General features: G+C 36.5%; 1 protein-coding gene across 3 annotated transcripts; it reads left to right on the plus strand.

The window, feature by feature from the left end:
• The first annotated feature begins 5,278 nt into the window (after positions 1-5,278).
• On the plus strand, positions 5,279-23,625 carry KATNA1 (katanin catalytic subunit A1). 3 transcript variants are annotated; one of them, XM_070932653.1, is made up of 11 exons: positions 5,279-5,566; positions 9,218-9,392; positions 10,005-10,162; positions 10,500-10,683; positions 12,830-12,969; positions 17,262-17,367; positions 18,045-18,203; positions 19,517-19,643; positions 20,636-20,770; positions 21,144-21,270; positions 23,294-23,625. In XM_070932653.1, exons 2-11 carry the CDS (start codon positions 9,222-9,224, stop codon positions 23,490-23,492), a joined length of 1,506 nt encoding a protein of 501 aa, XP_070788754.1. In that variant the 5' UTR covers positions 5,279-5,566; positions 9,218-9,221; the 3' UTR covers positions 23,493-23,625. The 3 variants fall into 3 exon arrangements, with proteins under 3 accessions (XP_070788754.1, XP_070788751.1, XP_070788753.1); XM_070932650.1 differs by lacking the exon at positions 5,279-5,566 and adding an exon at positions 5,929-6,015; XM_070932652.1 differs by lacking the exon at positions 5,279-5,566 and adding an exon at positions 5,930-6,015 and having other exon boundaries at positions 12,848-12,969.
• The last annotated feature ends 268 nt before the right edge of the window (positions 23,626-23,893 follow it).

Genomic DNA, 23,893 nt, shown 5'->3' on the forward strand with positions numbered 1-23,893 from the left:
ATATTTAGGATTTCCAGTTAAACTGGCAAATTATTATTATATTTGTCTTTCAATGAAATATAATATATTTCTGGTTTATCTGGTTAAAACCAGATAAATCTAATCTGCTATTGGAAAACTGCTTTGTAAATTTGAAAACAGAATTTTCATTGATTAACTTATTGAATACAATCAAAAGTTAAGCATATACTATACTGAAATTGATAGATATTTAACTACACAGATAAACATCAAAGAAACATTCATTTTCATTGGAAATTGAGGAAAAGTGATCTTTGAGATATGTTATTTTCAGCTAAGGTGTAATAGCACAATGTTTGTGTATTTTACATTAATTGTTTTAATTAAGCTTGTTAGTATTTGTATGCTGAAAAATACATGTATTATAATTCTAATGATTTGGAACATATAACAATAAAATTCTGCCTTACAGGCCATCCCATCCCAATGAAGGACAGTGTTAAATTAGGACAGCTAAAATTCATATCCTGAAAAACTTCATGTAATATGTTGATGTGAATTTAATGTATTGCAAACCTTTTTTGGAATAATTCTTTTTCACTGAATGTAAAAACTATTGTATTCTAACATATCTATAAATTGTTTTGGAAAACAAATATTCTCTATGAATTGTGACATCACAATTATTCTTGCCTATCATAATTCATTTTGTGTATTTCTAGGATTTCTCACGTGCAGGATTTCTTACACTTTGTTTTAGAGTTATCTCTAGTATGAATCCAGGGTATATTGTAGTGTGTCTTGCCACATTTATCTTTGCATATATTTCAGTTGTTCTGGCTTTTTTCACATTTCAGTTTTTCAGTATGTCCAAATTCATTTTTGCATTTGAATTCAACAAAACACAAATAATAGCTCCACATTTTGGTTTTGAATAAAATGTCTTCAATTAAACATAAAATGTCAATGCTTTGCTTTTTTACATATATACATAAGCACTGTATTTATAAAATATTCTATTATATTGTACTGTAAATATTGGCATACTGTTCTCTTACATTCCATCTTAGAGCAGGCCCTTTTTCTGGAGCTATTCTACCATATTTGTAGCAGAAGCAGTAGAACATATAATTAAAGTTAATTTGAAACTTAAAAGCAAATCTGCATTTCCAGTGTGCAAAGCTGTGATAGAAAATATGTTCTTGGGACATTGTTGATACATCTAGATTCTAGAAAATGCAATGTGAGTGGAATAATAGATACTGCTGTTATCCCAAAGTACTGTTAAATTCTCTCTGCAATATATGTTTTTTGAAATGAAACATTTGTTGTAACATATTTGAATCTAATAGTAAATAGAGTGCCTTGCTCTAAAAGCTGCTGTTCAAAATTAACTTTTATATTGCATTTTTATGTATGCTTTTTATACTATAAATACTCCGCTGATAAAATTTTTATTTTTAGAAAAGTAGTGTCTTGACATCCTGTATACATACATCAACTTTGCAAATTTCTGCTTGTAATACCTGATAGTAGATTAAATTTCTGGAGTGTTGTACAGATATATTTATGTTTTGAAATCAGTTTTATTTAGTGTACTATACGTTAGGATAATAAAGTTTAAATTCAGTGACTTAAGTTGACATAATTTGTAATGTTGAAAAATATGATTGCTTGATTTTCTGTAATAACGGGGAATACAAAATTCCTATTAATTTCATGGTATGTTATTTTTTCATTATTGCCTGACTCATTCATATTTTCTAATTACATTTAGAGGAAATTCACAAGGTGATATAAACAACTCAATTATCTCAGAAAAATAGAATAGTGTATTTAATTTTAATTAAATTTAATTTTAATTTTAATGGATTTAATTTTAATGGAGTTTCCATTCAAAAATGGTTTTAGTTGGCAGTTTTATGATCATATTTACCATAAATGAGTACAGTATTTCTGTAGAGAAATATAAATTATAGCATATAAATACTTCCTAAGATTTTTATTTATTTATTTTTTGGCAGTTGAGTGGCAAAATTTAGGCATAATAAACCATGGTCTCGTTTACATGAACAGACCTCAACAATATTGGCTCCTTCATCTGCAATCAAGGAATTTTCATCTTTTTTTCCTAAAAGTTAACTAAATTTGGATACAGCTAAACTTTGGATAAAGACAGATTTCTGGTATTAATAGAAATGTTCTTTATAATCTCTGTAGAGTATACATATATGATTTGCACATAAGTACAGATTAAACAATAGGAGTCTGCCCCTCTATCTTCACCATATATGTAAAAATGTCATTGCTGCTTAAATGACTTTTCAGCTACTGTAATTGAACTCAGCAAGGTAAGAATTTTGATCCTATTTTCTTTGTACTGCCTTGATTTATCTTGCTTTTATTCCGTTTACAATCTCAAAAATAGCTGTTTCGTTTAACTGCTCGGATTCTACAAATAAAAGCCTGACATGTTTCTCTAAGAAGGGTAGCACTCTCACCAAAAGTCATTCATTTATTTCGCAGTCTTCTCATTCTTTACTACAGCCAGACATGATTGGGCATAATAGGATGACTTTTTTTTTTCATATGAATCTCAATTTCCTGTTTCAATCCTGAAGTTGCTTTAGTTTGTATTTACAGTGTAACAGATAGTTACAAATTTAATAGGTTCAAGTAACTGTTATGTAGGTCTGACACACTATGTGTCTGCAGTGAAGAACATGTTCTTAAGAATTTTCTTAAATTCAGTGCAAGAAAAGAAAGGAGACTCCCAATTTCTATTATGAATCTACCCGCTGCTGGCTAACCAACTACAATGGTACCAGTTATCACTTCCTCTTACATTAATATTCTTAATGTTGAGTTGTGCCAGAATTTCATAAATATTTTATTTAACAAATGTTATATAGGCAGAAATTACAGACAATTGATAGTGCCCTTATTAATTGACCACCATAAACTCTTAAGTGCAGATTTTGTTTAGGTATTTCTGATTTAGGTTACAACTATTTTCTCCTCAGAACAGAGACTACAAAAATGAAAGTGGTTTGGTCTTTTGGGGCACAGCCTTTTGACCACTGTTTTGATAAAGCAAATAGGTTAAATAGCAAATATATTTTGATATAAAAGACCCTGTCTATGTCTGCAGCTTATGCTTACTGAAATCCTGTATAAAATGCAACTCTTATTAGATCACTATTCTGCCACAGATGCAGGTTTTCTTTCTATTTTAATGTTTTTTCTTCATATCTTTATTAATTGCTTCTCATTATTTTGAACTGTTCTTTGAACATTTTAAAAAACAAAGTAAACCTGGAAAACATGTATGTACATCTGAATATTTTGAATCCGTGCACTTGATAATGGCCATTTGGAATATCACTAGTTTACCCCATGGAATTGGCAGTTAGGTTCATTCAACATACCACAGTGAAATATGGCTGATTATCCCTCAGTATGTTGTGTAAACCCAAACACTATGGTAATTTTGGCATGGTCTTGTGTGCAAAGCCAGACAATTTAATAAATAGGTAAATAAGTACTCAATTTTTTTAAAAAAGGTTGAGCTAGCGATGAGTTACCTACTTTCAACATAGCTTATGACTGAATGACAATCACAATATAAGCAATCACATTTAGCCTAGAATGTTCTGCAAGCTGTGCCCCTGTGATTTATGATTCATTGTGTGTAGCCAGCAAATGAGGTTGGGTAAAATAATTATATACTGCCCAACTCCCAGCAACTGGTTAATTCCCAGGAATACTGGAATACATAAGAGTCCATGTAAAATTGATTATGGAAAAATACATGGATAAAAATACCCGACTTGCTCAACAGAATTTGAATATAACTTCCTCTGGCTCTCTTTAATTATATACTGTCCTTTGTTGTGTTGCATTAAGCTCTTAAAATATAACACCTTATTGTTCCTGTATAAAGGATTCTATTTCAATCAAAAGAATTTTTCGAGTCCCTATTCCAAGCCAGGCTACTTGGTTGTGCTATTGTCAGTTGATAGTGTTGGAAGAAACATCCTTCTGGGTTCTGCTCCAAGTGGGGAAAAAGAGACTGGAAACATGGAGACTGTTTGGAAAGATGGTTTAATGTTGGACAGGATCACACAGCTTGAGTTCCTGAACAGAAAATGGCAGATACAGCAGATTCTTGGGTTTTTATGCTCTCTCTGGCTTTGAATTTCCTGGGGCCCAGAAAGAGTATCCTGATTGGTTGGCAGACTCCCAGGGGGTGGGGTCTTAGCCTTGCTGGCTGATGTAATCTTCCCAGGTGCCATGTGGTGAGTTTCATCCTAGATGGGTCCCATTGTCTTGCAGATGAGATCCATTGGCAAAGATTGAGTTTCTGCCTCTAGCCCATTAACAAAGGGTGGAGGGCAGGAAGGTGGGAGCTGTAAAACATGCTTCTCCATTTTTCATACAGGGAAACATAATATTCTGCCTTTTTAATATTTCCCAAAATATTTCATTCTCCTAGGAAAGGGGTGTGTGCTAACCTCCTACAATAGCATAGCAGAGGTGCAGGTTAGCTATTTATTGTTTCAATGTATTTTCCTAGTTTCCCGTCTGTGAATCATGGATTTGTGTTAATGGTTAAGGGATAGCTGAGACAGTGAGAAAAAGTTAATTTGGAATAATAGTAATTTGGAATAAAGAAAAAAATCGAATCATTATTATTGTAAAATAAAATACTGTCCACAAATCCAAAACTGGATAAATCTCATTCCAAATCAATTGGATAGAAAGCGTGGGCTCCGTTTTACTCTCCTCTGAGTCCATCTGGTTTTACCAAAGATACGATGTGTGTTATCTCTTCCTCTTCCCCATCACCGCGATCTGGTTTTGCACGTCCGCATCTCCAGTTCCAGGGTTAGCGGGCAGGCAGCACACTTAACGTGCACACTCGGATTTCCGTGGTCTATTCTCCTCATTTCTTGGTTTCAGTAAAGATCCGCAGAGCGAGTCAGAGGTTAACGGAAGAGAAGCGGGCGATAAGCTTCAGCGAGGAAGCATCTCTTGCCATTTTTCTTTTCTCTGGGACGCTGAGCCGGGCACGCTGTGGGGGAACTTGCGAAGGGCACCGCTTTGCATCCCGGCCGCCGTCAACTCGCTCGCGCCGGGCAAATCGGCGGCAATACCCGTCACCGAGGCAACGCGGGAGCTCCTCCTCCTCCTCCGCTCTCCCGTTAGCCTTCGGGGCCAGATCTCGCGAGGCTTGCCAACTGGAGGGGCCGCCATATTGTGTGACACTATTTTGATTTGGACTTGGCTGGCTGAGACACGCAGCGAGCGGAGGAGGAGGAGGAGGAGGGACGGGAGCGACTGGGAAGCCGGAGCGGTTCCAGGCGAGATCGGGAGAGGCGGCGTCGGCAGCGCCTGGAAATACCTCCCCCCCGCTTTGCCCGCCACAGCAGCAGCAGCGCCGGCACGAATCCCTCCCCCTTGCTCCTTCCCACGGTGGCGGCGGGAGGAGGCGACGGCGACGGCTCCGGAGTGGCTCGGAAGGGTCGCCTGTCCGGTTGGAGGCGGCGGTGGCGGCGAGTGCCGCTGGTGCAGAGGACGAAGGAGGAGCCCACGCGGAGGAAGGGTGAGCGAAGTCGGCTCTGGTGGGGCTCTGGCGGCCGCTCCCCCGAAGGGGCTGTCCGCGGGGTCCCCGCTGCCTGTCTGGGCCCGGGTGGCCGCGGTGCCCGGGAGCAGGAGGGGCGGAGGGGGGGGGCGTGTGCAGGCAGGGCCGGGCGGCGGTGGCCCCGCTGGGGGGAGGAGGAGCCGGGCTGAGCTTCCGTGGTCTGCCGGGGAGCTGCGCCGTTCGGTCCGAGGGCTGGAAAAAGCTCCTGCTCATCCGCCGACCCGACTCCTCCTCGGAGCCCCTTTGGAGGAGGCGTCCCGGGAGGCAAGTTTCCTCTTGGGCGTCGGATCTGCTTGTCTCTGTGCTTCTCCTTCTCCCTTAAGAAAAAAAAGAGAGTCCCGCTCTTGATTCCCAACTGTCCCAGTTTAATGGATGTAAGAAATTTGGACTGACTGTATGTATACGTTTAGGTGTGTTTCGTTCTGTTTTAAGAAATATTTAGGCTATCTAGGGTGCTTATGATAAATACTAAAAATGTGCCATTTTTAAGATTCAAACATAGCATGAGCAAAACCTCATTTTTAAAGGGAGATAAAGGAATATTTTATTTGTTAGATTGATATCCTGCATATATTTTTTTTAAAGGGGCTGGTGTTGATGCACATAGCACTCAGTCATCACATTCTTTTCCCCCATATTAACCCCCCTGGGATAGGTTGAGGTAGGAAAAGAGAATGACTGGTGAGCTTCCTTGGCTGAGGGGGGGAATTGAAGCAGGGTCTTCCCATTGTTAGTTTCTTCAGCTTAATCGCTGTAAGATAGTGTCTATTCAGATCTGTGGTCTAAAAGCTCTACCAAACAAAATAAAGCTTTCAGATGCTGGGATGAGCAGAAAGGCAGGTTATTGAAGTAGGAAATTCCAAAATTTTGGCTAAGATGGCCATGTTTAGTCAGCAGTCTACCAGGCAGGATCTGATAGTAGATCTTAGTGATTAATTGGGACATCTGGGAGAGATTGAGTTGAGGTGTATCCTTGTCTTAATATATACTATGTCCCTTAATTTCAAATCTTGGTTGGGCAGTATTTACCTGGTAAAGTTTTAGGTATTGCTCATTTTATTAGACTACTAATGCTCCTGGATGTGAGTAAGGTGTACGTGATGATGACTAAATCTCCAAAACTCTAAACTGAATGAAAACATCCCTGTGCATAATTGTTACATCAGCATCAGAAGCAAAGTACTCTTAGATCTTGAGCCTAATTTTCAATAAGAACGCAGCTTTGCCAAGGCTATACCTACATTTTGTGGCTGCATTTCTGCTGAGCAGTAGTTCATTCCCAAATTTAAGAGGCTTTGTTTTTCTGTTCTCAATTACTGGTTGAGAACATATCCAGGTTTCCTAAACTTTGATGATAATGATAATAAGAATTAATAATGTGAGCAAAGATTATGGGATGTCTTCCAAAGGTTTTGTGCTCAAGTCAGGTTCAGCCAGCATGGTCTCAGATCCAAAAATGTGGGTGGAACAAAGTACAGTATCTACTTCTATAGTAAGAACTTTCAGTAGCTGTTTTTGTTGCTATTTCTTGCAATATAACTTTCTTGAAAGAATCACAAATAGTGTTGCTAATATCTCACTTGATCACAATGTAGCTGTCTGAAAATTGATTCTGATTTTAAAAATCAATATGAACATGTTAAGGTTTATCTTCAGCAAAATGTAATAGTGTTCTTTTGAGATACATAACTGGTTTTTTTTCACTATATGGCTTTAAACTTTTTATTGGGCTCAAGTAAAGTAAAAAAATGGTACTGTCAGTGTTGCTCATCTCTTCATCATTGTTAAATTTCCAACTAAAAAAGTTTATTATTTATTTTAACAGCATGTTAAGTATATTTTATCAGATTTTCCGTTGTATAGGTATTCTGCTTAGTACAGTTACTTATAGATGAAATTCTTATTACATACAGGTAATCCTCGGTTTACCAGCATTTATTAATTGAACATTCAAAAAATTACAGTGGCATTTAATGAGCAGATTATGGCCAGTCCTCAAAATTGTGGCCATCCTCTGTATTACCTGATTGCAGTTTGGGCATTTGGCAGCCAGCTCACAATTATGATAGTTGCAGCATTCCGCAGTCCCATGATCACCATTTATAACCTTCACTGCCAGCTTCTAATAAGCAATGTCAGTAGGGAAGCTAGCAGGAGATTGCAAATGGTGATCACATGACTTCATGCTTAACAACCACATGGGATTCACCTAACTGCAACTAGTTGGAACTGCCATTGTAAGTCAGCACAGTCACCTTACATCACACTTTACAACCATGACACTTATTGACTCAGTTTAGTCCCAGTAGTCCCCAATAGGGATTATACACTCTCTGTATAGACGAGGCCTGTCAAACTGGTGGTCTGCGGGCCATATGTGTCACTCGCAGGCCACACCCATCCCAGCTCTGCAAAGGCAAAAACCGTCGGGATACGTCACAATATGTAATGCGATGTGATCAAGTTTGACACCCATGGCATAGACTTTCATTCTTACATTTTGGAGTGATTAGTTGATTTAATTTTATCTAGCTAAAAGTGTTTTTATTTATATAAACATGATTTTTTATTATGTTATTAGAATAAAGGTTTGTGCGCAGTAGTTTTGTACCTGTTGGGAGTCTTGCAAAGTAAAATACTCAACAATTAATATTGACATACCACAATTAAGATGTGACTTCTTGAATTTGACATAGAATGTGTGAAGCTGAAATAGCATTACAGCAAAGTCTGAAATCTGATTTTCTTTAAATAATATGCAAAATATTCTGGACTCATTTATATAGGGGAATGTTTGTTTAACATAAATCAGCAAGGGGTGAGATATTCTATGTACAATTGGGTATCTCAAAATAATATAAAGTAACAGACAAGAGTTCTCCAGCCTTTTAGTGGGCATATTTGACATTTGAAAAACATACTGCACATTCAAAATATTTGCTAGGAGTTTAACCATTTATGAATTGTCTATTGAATCACATCAGAAAGCTCCATTTTACTAAAATATTGCCTGTCACCCTCTCTCGCTCCTTGTCCTACAGGATGTCTGTATTATTTATTTTCTTTTTCTGGGTAAATGAACATACTTTAGAGTCAGTCCATCATCATTACCCCCCCCCCAAAAAAAAAGTCTGGGGTTAGAGACATTTTTAGAAACATGTATTGAGTTTGATCCCAAGCGGGGTCAAGGCTGGTAACCACTTGTATAAAACTGCTATGCTATTAGATTTGAAAGTCAGAAAATATCCTGGAAGAAAGCAATGACAATCATCACATATTGCTGTCCAGAAGACTACATGGATATAGGCCATGTAATCTCTAATAGTCATGTTCAATATAAATGAATTTTCCTTTTACTTAACCATTCCAAATAACTTAGTTATCTTGGAATCTCTTGTTTTTGGAGATATGACTTTGTGGCAGAATGAAACTATTCTAAAGTATTGAAACTATTGTTTCTCAATAGAATATCTATCAAAGTGGATTAACAATAAGCGGATTTATTCCTTCCACTATCTTTTAAAGTGGTAGATATACCTCTTCTTTTGAATTTTATACCCTGACATCTTTGTTATCTTGAAGTTACAGAAGGTCTTCATGTTTTTTTTCTAGCTTTATGTTGACCATGAGTCTTGTGATGATAAGTGAGAATGTGAAGCTAGCACGTGAATATGCGTTGCTTGGGAATTATGATTCTGCAATGGTTTACTATCAGGGAGTACTTGACCAAATGAGCAAATACCTCTCTTCTGTCAAGGATACGTATCTTCAGCAGAAATGGCAACAGGTGAGCTTTCATTTTCTGGTTTTGTTCCTTTACGTTCATGTATTAAATAGGATTATCAACTAAAACATTTCAATTAGTCCTCACTTTAAAAGATGAGCTAAGTTGAATAAACATGCCTATTGCTGAACAATAGTGTTCAGCAATTACAAGACTGAGTATAAAAATAATAACAAAAGCTGCTATTTGTGTTTGGAGAGAACTGTTTAAAAAGTAAAATAAAAGTGGCTTGAAAAACACCTCCACCTTCTGCATCCTGTTTGATTAAAAATGTTACTTGGTTAATCTAAAACTAGCTGCTATCTTGAGCTGGTGTACTTAATTTGGAAATGTGCCATGTACATGTGTGAGCATTTCTTAGACTGTGCCACTTCAAATTGTGTTATTTTTAAAAGCATTCATATATTATACTTTTTTCTAAAATCCATTAAAGGTTTCCTACAAGAATCATCAGCACAATTGCTTCTCTGTAATAGGTTTCATCAGTTTTCTATAATGTCTTACAGAGTTAACAACTTGTTCGTGTATCTCAGCCACAAACATTTCATTAGGTACTTAAAGTTGACAAGTTTCTACAAGCTAACATGCTGCTTTGTATTTCATGTTTTTAATCAGGTTAGGCAGGAGATAAGTATAGAAGCTAAGCATGTGAAGGATATCATGAAGACACTAGAAAGTTTTAAATTAGACAACACTCCTTTAAAAGCGGCACATCAGGAATTACCAGCTCATGATGGAGAAGTTTGGTCATTGCCTGTACCTGCAGAACGTAGGTAAGAGACACCATGAGGGGAATGGAGATTAGGGTGTTCGAATATAAAATATTTAAAAAGTATGTTACATGTTGTTTTAAGCTTCTAACCTGTAACCCCAGAAGCATTCAATGCTGTCTCCTACTCCCGTTAATGGAGCTCCAATGAACAATTGATTGAATCTGTTTACTAAAAACAACTAGTATGTGCAAAAACAATGATATGCAATTATAACACATTTGTACAAAACATAGATTCTGGGAGATTGAGGGAAGGTGTAATCTTTACTATATTCAAATATTCTAGGATAAGAATACTTTGCCATATTTACAGTTTTCCCCATTTTGTATTCATTCAGATCTTCACCAGGGCCTAGGAAACGTCAGTCAGCTCAGTGCAGTGATTGCAGAAACCAAAATAACCGAGCCGGAGCAGCTGCTAGAGTCCTTCATCGGCCTTCTTCCCGAAATACTAATGAGAAAGGCAAAGTTGTTCGTGGTCGGGAAAAGAAAGATCCATTAAATAAAGGAAAAGAGGAAAAAGTAAGTTTCATGAATGTGAAACCAATACCTCCAAATCAAGCTTGATTTCATTGAGGGCCACATCAGGGTTGTGTTTGACCTCCGGGTGTGTGTGGCCAGCTTGACGTCACATCGGACGCCTGTGGTGGTCCAAGCACTCGACAGTGAAAATGGGCTTCCGAGCTCTGCTTTTGGCTGAGATGGCCTCCTGCAACCCTCTGCCAGCGAAAACGGAGCTCAGGAGGGCCTCCTGCTGCCCTCCTGAGCTCCATTTTCCCTGGCAGAGGCACCACGGGTCGGTCCTTTGCTGTTTCCAGGGCGGCCCCGTGGGCCAGATCTAAGCACCCTGCAGGCCGAATCTGGCCCCTGGGCCTTGAGTTTGACACCCCTGTTATAAAGCATCCCTCTTATCATTTGACACTCTCTTTGGTCTTTCACCTATCAGCATTTCTAATGGAGAGAACTTGATGAAGATGTTTTAAAAGAGAAACCACAAATAATAGTACAATGTTCTGTTTACTCAGATTAGGGTGTATCTTACTTATTTTTACTTAAAAGATTTATATACCTGTAGTTACTCATCTTACCCATGAGATGGAGGAAGTCATGGCATCACTATGCAAACTCTACATTTGCTAGCACATTGCCATCACAATCAGTGCTTGGGGAAAGAGCTAGGTCTTTATGGCCTTCCAGAAAGCTAAGAGGGTAGCAGTTCTTCAGATGTCAGTGAGGAAACTGTTTTAAATTGTTGGGGAAGATACGGAGAAGGCATACCCCTTAGGACCCTCCAGGTAAACACATTTTAAGCGGAGAGTCTAGAGCATGCTCACCCTATCAAACCCAGTGGGATAGGCAGACACCCTTAGTAAGAGACAGTCCTGCAAATAATCTTACCTTGTATCATTCAGGGTTTAAAAAATGACAACCAGCATTTTGAATTTTACATGGAAAGAAAGTGGAAGCAGTGTAGCTCACAAAGCAATGTAACATGGGCAAATCATGGAGTGCACAGGACTGTGCGTACTGCTGCATTCTGGATCAGTTATAGAGCACATTGAGTAATCCAGTGGAGAAGTAACTGAAACATGAGGGACTGTAAGCAAGTCCTTGCTGTCCAGTGCAGAAGATGATTGCATTTCACAAAGGCCTTCTAGCAATGATTGACACCTGCTCTTTGGGCAGGAGCCATAGTCTAGGAACATCCCCAAACTGCACATCAATTTTCTCTAGGAGAATACTATCCTGTCAAGAGTCAAAACTGACAATTTGGGATAGGGGCAAAAACCCAAAGCCAAAGACTCAACCTCAGCAAGAGGTTGAGTCCAAGCCAGTTTCTTCCCATCCAGGCCTTTATGGCCTCAAGTGACTGGGCAAGCACTTGAAATAGCACGAACTGTCTGATGAGGAGTGGAAATATATAACGGACTATCATTGCATGCTGATGATACTGTTCCTCATGCCATCTGCTTACTTTACCAAGTGGCTTCAGGTAGATATTTCAAAAGTTAGAGATATGAGCTATCAGAACTATACATTACAGGAATTTGAGTCTAGGCTTCTCGCCAACTACCAACCTTAACTGGAACTAGCCATGGAGAAAAGAAAACTACTAGAAAGAAAGACACTCCCAACCCTCAAAGTAGCTCCAGAAAGTTACCATGCCCAAAAAGTGATTTTCCAACACCAGATCATATTACCACTGGCCCAAGACAAAAAGATGATGATCTGTATGACCTGTGATTGAATCACAACAATGACATATTTACAGTAGAACAAAGCTGGCTTTCATGCAGTGTTGGAGACAGTTTGGAGGAAATGCAAGCTGCCTATCCTTATTTTCAGATGCCTGTAAAAAAAGTTTTTTGCCTGTTTCTGATTCCTGAAGAATTGCTGGGAAACTTGTACTGCTTTCCTATGGTGGGAGAAAAGCTGACAACGATTACTTTGGAAAGTTCATGTATTTTAGTAATATTTGCTTATCAAAAGCATTTTAGCAAATGTTTTAAAAGCAATTGTACAAAAAGTTGTAAACACCAGAGGTTTTAATTGTACGTTTTATACAATTATGTCTTTGTTTGAAAGTTTATCCTTTTATTGTTGTGTAACTTATGTTAAACAAGTTACTGGAATAATTATGAGCAATATTAATATAATGTTTGATAAGCATTTTTATGTAATGCAGAATAAGTCCTCAACTGATATTTCAGAACCTGAGCCAAAGAAATTTGATGGCACTGGATATGATAAAGATTTAGTAGAAGCTCTAGAAAGAGATATCATTTCCCAAAATCCCAATGTTCGATGGTAAGTATAAACCGTCTCTATTCTTTTAAGTTGTGAGGTTTGTGTATAAGCTTCATGGGTTTTTAGATAAATTCATACATTCATTCAATTTCTGTTGCCACCCATCTCAGTCAATGATTCTGAGTAGCTTACAATTGAAATTTCAATTATAATTTTAAATACATAATGCTGCCTCTAGAGAAAATTAAATCTGGCTATAATTGATTGAGGCAGTAATTTATGAAAATGATGAAGTAAACCTTGCTTACTGAGACATCTTACACGCTGGGATTTTACAAATCTCTCTAGTACTCAACTGAGTTAAGTAAAAGCCTTTTAATTGGCAGACAATGATCAATGAGCAGTTTATCCTGAAACCAAAAATAGCAACATGATAGAGCTACACCTACAGTTTACAAGGAACATAGAACAGCATTACAAATGCATTCATAATAATTACTATTGAGGAAAAAAAACCATTAATCAGTCCACCTGCCTACACTTTGTTATTTTATTGCTGAAAGAAGGAAAGTTCATTATCAGAATTGGGTGGTGTTTTAATGGAAAGACACTATATTATTCTTATTTGGCAAATGGAAAAGTAAAGATGGCTATAGTCCTGTATGTGCTTAGGATAGTCTGTAACTATAAGCAAAGGTTTATAAGACCTTTTTATTTCATATACCTTGGCCAAGAATGCTAACATTTTCTTGAAAATTGGTTATAGTTATTATATAACAATAACTGAAATTCACTTTATATTCATTTTCCAGAAACAGATTATGAATTATGCCAGAGTTTTTCAAAAGATTACATAAATCACTTTCGATATGGAACAGGACAGGTCTGCAAGAATTACAATAATATTAGCATGCCTTAATGTCCTCCCTACACCAGTTCTAGAGGGCAGCTACAAAAAAAGAAAAATAATCCCTTATGAACTAAGATTTTTTTTTAATATTTTTTTTCCCCAACATAAACATAAAATATATCTTTTAAGAACGAAGTCTTGATCCAGTCATAAATGGGTACAATCACATTTTTTAACAAACTCCATTCAAAATTTCCTCATTGCATCTTTTAAAATTACAAATCAAAACAAAATTTTTTAACATAAATTCTAACATCTTAATTTAGGCCATACTATTATATCACCACAAATCTTAATTCCCAAATAAATTCCACTCATTTTTATAGTATATCCAAATATAAATCAAAGTTCATTCTAACGCTTTCCTAAATTTCCTCCATTACTTCTTCTAACATCAATATCAAAACACAAATTTAAGAAATATTATAACCTCTTAATCTAAGTATTTACCTTACTATTTTATCACCACAAATCTTAATTTCCAATATATACAACTCTATTTTTATTTCAATTTATAAATCAAAATTCTACCTGTACTTCTAATGTCTGGACCCATTTCCTCCAATCATTAGATCTTAAACTTTGTCAATTTACACTTAATTTTCTTGAGCTTATCATCTATTACACATTTCATTTTACACAGAATAATTAATTTGACTATTTTCCAGTATATTCTCCTCTATAGCTCCAGCTATTGTATAGCTGATTTCCAGCAAATTTTATTTTAGCTGAATTTCAGCATATTCTCCTCCATAACTCCAACTGTTGTTTGGCTGGTTTTGAGCATTTTTTTTATTTTGGCTGATTTCCAGCATATTTTCCTCCCTACCTCCAACTATCGTTTGGCTGATTTCCAGCATATTCTCCTCCACATCTCCACCTCTTGTTTGGCTGATACCCATCATATCTTGTTTTGAGTGTTTTCTTTTCAGTATATTTATCTATTATTTAATTATTTCCAAATATACTTTTCCAGGGTGTTTCCCAACCTATTTCTTAATGTTAATCATTTCCAGCATAAATTAAATTCAATCGCAATTTGTTACTTAAGTCTGCGTTTCTTATTTTATCATCCAATAATTCATTAATCATTCACATTTAATCATATTTACCATTCTCAACTTTGTTTACCGTTTAAAATTAAAACATGTTACATGAAACATATTCTCCACTTGTTCTCCCATAATCTAATAAATTTTACAATTTAAAATTACAACATATTGCATCAGACATATTCTCCACTTATTCTCCCATAGTCTTAATAAATTTTCTTAAGTTTGTCTCATATTAATATATACTCTTATGCTTTTGTAAAAATATCATTTTAACCACCTTAACATCAAATTTCTATTTTAGTTACCTTCTTTTATTTTCCATCTTTATTTCTCCATAGACACCTCCTGCTTATATTTAAAACTCATTTAAACATTTAAACATTACATTTTAAGTTTATCTATTTTATTTCTTCATTTCCCTATCTGTCCATAAGTATTCCACTTCAAAAAGTATATACATGTTTGAAACTCTATATATCATTTTACTTCTATTGTAAAGTCTGTTCCATGTAGAATCCATCAGTTTCCTTATTTTGTTCCTGCGCCACTTCTTTTGTCCCTGTGCCAGTTAGTTTCGATTTTATTAATTCCATTATATTTCTTCTTTCTTTATAAAACCACCCATAGGCAGAATAGGAAACTCCAAAATCCAATAATCCATAGTTATTTTCTCCCGGGTAAATAGCCAGTCAAAATAGTTCTTTTTCAAGTAGAAGGCGAGTCTCCGCAATTTACACTTTCGTTTAGTCACAGCAATCTCCATTTTGTAGCAATTATGTAACCATCCGTTTGCCTTGCTTCGTCTAACTTTTAAAGGTATTAAATCCTTATTTATCGCTTTTTTCTTTTTCCAAAGATCAAATCTGTTCCAATTTGAAGGAAAACTCAGTTTTCTAATTTGTTAATAGCCAACTCATCCAAAACAATCAGTACTAAAGTAAATTCCTTAATGGGTCGTTATCCCCTATTGTTATTTTACAAAATCTTCAAGCCCCACAAATCTACAGCCGCTGTTTAAGGCTGGGGTCTTATTAGTAAAAGTCCATAGTCTAACGTTGTTTCTCGCCTGGGTTGGTGTCACTCACCCGGCTTCAAAGCACATCGTTCTTTCTTTCTTCTTTCCTCCTGCACAATTCTTTCCCAGTTTGTCCCAGCTTTGTGGCAGCTGCCATGGCTGCCTCCCCTCCGCTGCCAACTCAGAGGGTTCCCTCCGGCCTCCAAGGAACTTGCCTGTTCCTCTCTGCTGTCCGAGACGCCCCTCCCCTTCTCCTTTCCCTACAAGACAGGTTCGGTCCAAAGACCCATCGGCAGCGGCTCCTCAGGGTTTTCACGGAGCTCATCAGAGCCCACTATTTCCCTGACTGCATCGCTGGGACGCCAAACCAGAAGTCCCCCTTATGAACTAAGATTGTGCTATTGCGAAGAAGGATCCATTGTTTCCATAGTCAATGTCATTTTATATTATGTTTTTACAAGAATATATAATTATTTGGCAAAGTACTGCAAGCACAAAAGCAATTGGTAGTACAGTGGTCTAAGGCACCCTGTTATTAAGCTGGTTATTAAGACCAGATGCCTGCAATTACTGCAGGTTCGAATCTCGCCAAGGCTCAAGGTTGACTCAGCCTTCCATCCTTTCTAAGGTAGGTAAATTGAGGACCCAGTTGTGGGGGCAATAAGCTGACTTTGTATAAATATACAAAAGAATGAAGGCTATTGCTTAGCACATTGTAAGCCGCCCTGAGTCTCCGGAGAAGGGTGGCATATAAATCAAATTAAAAAAAAAATTGGATTTATTCTGTGCACAAGTATTGCCATCAGACCAAAATGATTCAGTTTTATGAATATTGCCAAATTTTATGGTTTGTAAATACAGAGTCTACTGTTTGTACATACACTTTAATTGCATTGATGAGCTAGCTGTAAACTATACTGTTTTATTCACTTCCATCTCATGTGACTATAATAAAGTACTGAACTGAACAATTTTCACTGAACAAATTAGCAGCTTACTTTGTGGGTGTATTAATAGGCCCGCCTTCTGCCATTGTTCAGATGATATCCGCAGAAAATGATCCTTAATGTATGTATACACAAACATTCAATCCATTAATGTCTACAGGAGAAAGATGTCAGCAGTGAACAACGTTGGGATGGAAATGAGTATTCAAGTGATGAACATTCTGGTTTTTGTAAACGGAAAAAGATGGAATTCTAAAATAAAGAACATAATTGAATGTTGAATCTTTCCTGTGGAGTGAATTTGAATAGAAAATATTAATATTCTACTCTGAAAAATCATGTATTCAGCCAAGATTACAGTGAAAATTTAATAGGGATGCAGTGCTTGTGGCAAGTCATAATCTGCTCATTTCTTTTTTCATCAGGGATGATATAGCTGATTTAGTGGATGCTAAAAAATTACTCAAGGAGGCAGTAGTTTTACCCATGTGGATGCCAGAATTTTTTAAAGGAATCAGAAGGCCCTGGAAGGTAAAGTCAATTCAATTATTGTTGGAACATCAAAACAGTTTTCATTGTATTCAGTGTTAGGCCAGGGTGAAAAAAATCAAGGATATGCAGTCCCATTAATGATTACTCAAGCACTAGGTGGAAACATAATGCAAATATCATAAGCCAGAGTGGATTCCAGTTATGGAATCTTGACATCTGTACAACTACATAATGCAAGGGTTTTACAGAAGAATGATAATACAAACCATATAAAGTATTTTGCTTATATAATATTAAAGTAAATTTATATAACCTAAAGGTACAAAGCCATTACACTATGGCTAGAGTTTTTCCGTTGTCATTTGCTATGTAAGTAAAATAGTATCTGGTGATACAGTTCCCTTTTAACAATTAGAATTCCTTTCAGTTTGGAAACATGATTATGTTCTGACAACCTTTTGGTTCTGGAATTGTATCATAACATTGGTCCACAATAGAATAAAATCTATTTAATTTGGTGTAACATGGATAATTAAACAAGAGTTGCTACTTGCTAAAAGATACTAAATGCACACTAGTTTCCTTTGTTTTTATTTAAAATGCTTATTTTAAGTGAAATTATATAGTATTTCTTAAATTGTGATAGAAAATGAATTGTAGATATTTTTAAATGAATATTCTTTTCAGTGCTGTTTTCTGGATCTCTTTGTAAACAGGGTGTATTGATGGTTGGTCCTCCTGGCACTGGAAAAACGCTGCTTGCAAAAGCCGTAGCTACTGAATGCAAAACTACCTTTTTCAACATATCATCATCAACACTCACTTCAAAATACAGAGGAGAATCTGAAAAGCTTGTTCGCCTTTTATTTGAAATGGTGATTTACTGATTTATCTAAGATTTGATACAGGAATATTATTATTACTAGTGTTTTATCCTGGCTTTTTAATATATGATTCAGGGCACTGAGCATGCCTAATATGCCTTCCTCCTCCTAAATGTCTATGGAAATTCTCAGTCACCCAGGTCATGGTGATCCCAAAGGTGCTTTTTCAAGAAACAAATGGACTTTCTGGTTTATCTTTGAAGATGTTTCACTTCTCATCCAAGCAGCTTCTTCAGCTCTGACTGAAGCTTCTTGGGTAAGAAGCAAAACATCTTCAAAGAAAAACCAGAAAGTCCAATTGCCTCTTGAAAAAGCACCTTTGGACTTCTTTCTCCTACTTTACCCACAACAACCACCCTGGGGTGGGGTGGACTGACAAAAAGCGATTGTTCTCAAAGTCACCCAGCCTGCGTATTTTCCCCTTTGGAGAGGATGCTAGCACAGAACAGAGTAGGCAAAGTTTATGGACTAGCACACATTTGGAATTTTAAATTCATGTGATTGTGCTCACAAACTCATGGTTATGGGGAAATTATTCACAATATAGTCATCAGATTGAGTGTGATCAGTTATAAAATACAGATTTACCAGAAGATTAAATAGTTTCCTGCTGTGCTCTTTCAGCCCAGTGGACAGCTGATTTAATAAGATGCTGTGCTTGCACTCCTGTGTGTTTTCAAGGCTCCCTCTTGCCCCTGGGGGATGGCTGAAAGAGCTGCCTTCCAGAGGCTTTCACCTCCATACCAAGCTGAATCTCTCTGGCAGGCAGCTCTTTTACTCCATCCACCTACCAACCCAGCTGATTGTTAATGAGGAGTTCCAGATTGTGGTCATTGAACAAAGTCACATGAGATCTTGCTTACTGACCACTTAATTCAATGACCAAGATTCCGATCCTGATTTTAATTTGAGACTACCTGCAGTAGAAGTTAACATTCTGGCAATTTATTTTGCCTTGCACTAATTTATTCTATTGTGATAGTGTATCATACACAGCTATTATTATAGTATAATAGTGTAGTCTGTTACTTAGAAGATTCCAAGCCAAATCACACATAACCCTAATTGTAATTTTTACAAGGTACATTTGCCCTGTCATATTGCTTGTTTGAAGTCAAAATGTGTCAATGAGGGAGTGTAATCTAGGTTACTGCAGTGGATAAAAGAGATCAGCTTTTCGTATTGAAAATAATTCCAGAATCAATTTACTGGTAACGTTACTGTAAATAATACTGTTTTGGAACAGGAGTAGTTTGTTGGAATCATTTTTAGTTAAATGTTCCTTCACCATCTTATATTTCCAGGCTCGGTTCTATGCACCAACAACAATATTTATTGATGAAATTGACTCCATTTGTAGCCGTCGAGGAACTTCTGAGGAACACGAGGCCAGCCGAAGGGTGAAGTCAGAATTACTTGTTCAGATGGATGGTAAACAAGCTTAGTTGAAAGTGTATTAAGAAAAAAGTAGGAACTTCAATATTATAGTAGCAGTTGAGCATTAGTAATTACGCACTGCTCACTAAGACATTAAAATCCATTCAAATGTGTGCTTTGTTGTTATTCCAAGAAGCTCAGTGATAAGTTGATTTCAACTTTCATTCAGTCTGACATGCTGCTACTCAAGGCCACCTTAACTCCAATTCTAGTTGGTTCCATTTATGGATAAATGGCCTATTTGAGTACTTTAATTTTCATTATTTAAAATTCAAAAATATATATTTTCAGAACAGTAGAAGAATTTATGAGCAAAACTGAAAAGAGAAAGGCTTAGCAAGGAAATTGGTTCTTGGAAATGCCACACATATTTTACAAATCCCAAGTTCTAGTTTAATTTGTTAAATTAGAGTTTTTCAGATTGTGTAAACAAATTTGATTTCCTATTATTTAAATGTTTGAAATAACACCTGCAACTTGATTGCCTCTAGTATTAGAATCTACACATGGGTTTTTCAAATTCTCTCTTGTAAAATCACACTTGTAGAAGGTTTAAAACGAGTCAATTGGATTGAAATGGACAGTGGTTGAAACTGTATGAGCAAATAAAATGTATAATGTATATACTGAGATATTTGTCCAGCAAAAAAACAACACACCAATCCAGAAACCAGAATGTCTCAGGTATTTTGACACTAGTCTGCCTAGATGATTTGGCTTGCAATAGCTTTGTCTTTTTACTTGCACTTGAATAATAGAGGGATGGTATCTGTAATTACATACATATCAAATATTATTGCAAATTATAAACAATTGAATACTTTAATTAGTATAAAGCATTTGAATTAAAATTTATGCCTGTTTCCATGAAAGTGGGTGATTAAAATTCAGCTTGAATGTAATATGACAGAACTTCCTGACTTGCACTCTTGAACATATATTAGTTTGTACTCCTTTTAATATATTTTTTTCTTATCTTCTAATAGGAGTGGGAGGTGCTTCTGAAAATGATGATCCTTCAAAAATGGTGATGGTACTTGCTGCTACTAATTTTCCATGGGATATTGATGAAGCATTACGTCGCCGCCTAGAAAAAAGAATTTATATTCCTTTGCCATCAGGTATAAACCCTTCCATTTCAAAAAAAAATCCAATATATCGGTAGTTGGCACACCCTGAATTTTTAATATCAAATGCATATTTGATCATTGCCATTTCTAGGAGGCAGGAACAGTGATTTTGATGATGAATATTTCCAGGTGTAGTTTAGACAAAATATCCTTAGTCCTTACCCTTGCATTCACATGCAAAGTCTTAAGTAGCAGGTTAAGAACCTGGGATAACAAACGAAGTATATTTGGGTGGTTCTGTTTAAAGATGTTGGTATTTTAATTAAAATTAAGAATTATGTAATTGAAACAATTTTAACCATGTTATTCAAGGGTTAAAGGATGTTTTTTCTGTGTTTCGTTGTGGTTACTTTTGTTTGTTAAGCCAAAGGCAGAGAGGAGCTACTCAGAATAAATCTACAGGAGTTGGAACTTGCTGATGATGTTGACCTTGTCACTATTGCACAGAATATGGAAGGTTATTCTGGAGCTGACATTACCAATGTGTGCAGGTATGTTAAAACTGCACAGCTTTTGTTTTATTTATTTTATTTATATTTTATTTTAAAGGGCACCGGCTCTAATCTTATACCATAGAAAAGGACTCCCAATTACAGTACAAATACTGTTACTGTAAAAGATCTAAAGAAAGCATAAAAAAAAAGAGAAGGATAAGATTTTTTAAAAAACTTGTTTGATTTTGATTGAGTGATTAAGCCATCCTGAAACAATTCATGTATATTTCATACTAAGCCAGTATTTCTCAACTGTGGCAATTTAAGGCTTCAACTCCCAGAGTTCCCTAGCCAGCATGATCAAGTAACATTGTGACTTCATGTGATGATATGGACAGGCCAGATTAGAGTTCCTTTTTCCACTTCAGGCTATTATAGTTTCATGGTACATTCATATAGTAATATGGACAGATTGGCTTAATCCTGAGTAGTAAAATGATATGCCAGGATCAATAAAGATACTTTGCTGCCTGGCAAGGAAACCCTCTAAGAAAAGCATCCTATCCTTACCTCAGTGTAAGTCCCTAGTCACATTTTGAAGCTGATCCTAAAACTTGCTACGCTGGCTGGCTTTGGTTCAGTGCTTGTGTTCCCATTACTCCTTTTTTGTTGGGTTATTGCTCCTCATTTTGCATCTCCTTTTACTTTTCTGCTCGTTCCTTTTCATCAGGATACTTATTTACTCTTTAATCTTTTTTGATTACCCATCATTCTATACCCTACAAATTGCATTCTGCTTAGCCCTTTTTTTTTAATCCCCACATTACCTATTTTGTTATTCATAATTCTCTATCCCTTCTATTTCATTCTTTTCCTTTGCATAGTCATTATTTCCTCTCCTTAAACCATTTCAGTTATTTTCTCACTTTGCTTCCTGCTTCTCTTGATTTTTGCTTACTTGTTCCATTTACTGCCTCATTTTTATTTTGGGATGAGAAATCTTTGACTCCCCTAGATGCTGCTGAACAACTGCTAGTAGTACAACCCATGCTTAATGATGGTGGGGGTTGGAGAAAAACGTCTGGTCCATCATAGATTCTGCATATCCAGACTTCTACATTTCAGCTCTTTTCACTTTGTGACTCTTATCAAGGTATACAGAGTAATGGGGGTCAAGAAATCCAACTCAGTATATTGAAAACATGCCATTACTTTCTCTCTATCTTCAAATTGCTGTATCTTCATTTCATCTTCCTTCAACTTTCTATTTGTTGCTTGGAGCACTAACTCATGCAGGGAGATCACAGGTATGCTTGTTGGTGCCTTCTTAGAGAACCAGCATCTTTTTCTACACTCCTACGGCAGCCATGTAGTCCCCAGGAAAATAAGTGTTTTAGTAACAGAACACCCCTCCAAAGGTACTTAGAATCCAGTTCCAAAACGCCCTTCCAGGACACATAACTGCATTTTGGGTGCTTAGCAACCAACCCACGTTTACAGCCGTTAGCAGCATTCAATCACAATTTACAATGTTTTTGCCAAAAATCAGCATTTGAAAAGCTGAAGCTATGCTTTATGTTTGCCATTAAAGAACTTATTTTGCGTAAAGAGCTGGCTCTTCTCATTATTATATACCATGTTATCCAGATATTTCCAATAGTATTACTAAAAGCCAAAGCAACCATTCACAATTCACTTGATTTGACTTTTAAGCTCTGTCATGGCACCTGTCATCTGGAATGAGGTTCCCTGAGATTTGGGTGGTTCCCACCTTAATGGCATTTGAGAAGGACCTGGGTTTTTCTCCCAGGCTTTGGGCTAGGTGATCGGAAGCCTTTGTCATATATGTGATATGTTGTGTTGCCTGGCTCTGCATCTGTTTATTGCGAAGTTTTTATCTGGATTGTGAGTTCGTTGTTGTTTTTATGGTGTAAGAGACTCCGGATTGGGTAGATTTTAAGTGGAAATAACAAATAAGCAAGCAAGTATTGAAGGTTTTGGCTAGGGCTAAAGCAGCTTTTTAGTGTTAATTGTTTGGCATTTCTGCATTCTCATTAAAGACACACTTCTTTATCAACAGAGATGCTTCACTGATGGCTATGAGAAGGCGTATTGAAGGCTTGACGCCAGAAGAAATCAGAAATCTTTCCAGAGATGAAATGCACATGCCAACTACAATGGAAGATTTTGAAATGGCCTTAAAAAAAGTTTCAAAATCAGTCTCTGCTGCGGACATTGAGAAATACGAGAAATGGATTTTTGAATTTGGATCATGTTAAGCCTTTCTACCATGAGAAATCTGCCTTAAGTATTCAAAGTTCCAAAAGTAATGAAATAGTAGTACTCCTGGGTGCTCAGTGCTATTTTTTAACTTTTTGTAACAACCATATATAATAAAGTTAGTTTTTTAAAGTGCAGCTCATTTTTTCCCTCTTAGTCCAGTTGTCTACATGAGAATAGGTTCTTGCAGCCATACTTCTTCTGTTTCTTGGCATACTAGACTATCACTTGCAACATTTCTACATATAACACATATTTCCATTTTGTTGGTTATATTTTTAAAAGTAGTCACTGTTAAAATATACAGTTCCATTTTTTTTTAGGAAATTAGTACACATAGCCATCTGTGCAAAAAATTCTTGTCTTTAGTCCTTTATCAAGGAAAAAGTTGTTCCTCTTT

The sequence above is a fragment of the Pituophis catenifer genome, unplaced genomic scaffold (assembly GCF_029215685.1).
Source record: "Pituophis catenifer annectens isolate HBS135680 unplaced genomic scaffold, rPitCat1.0.hap2 SCAF_1, whole genome shotgun sequence".
Classification (NCBI taxonomy): domain Eukaryota; kingdom Metazoa; phylum Chordata; class Lepidosauria; order Squamata; family Colubridae; genus Pituophis; species Pituophis catenifer.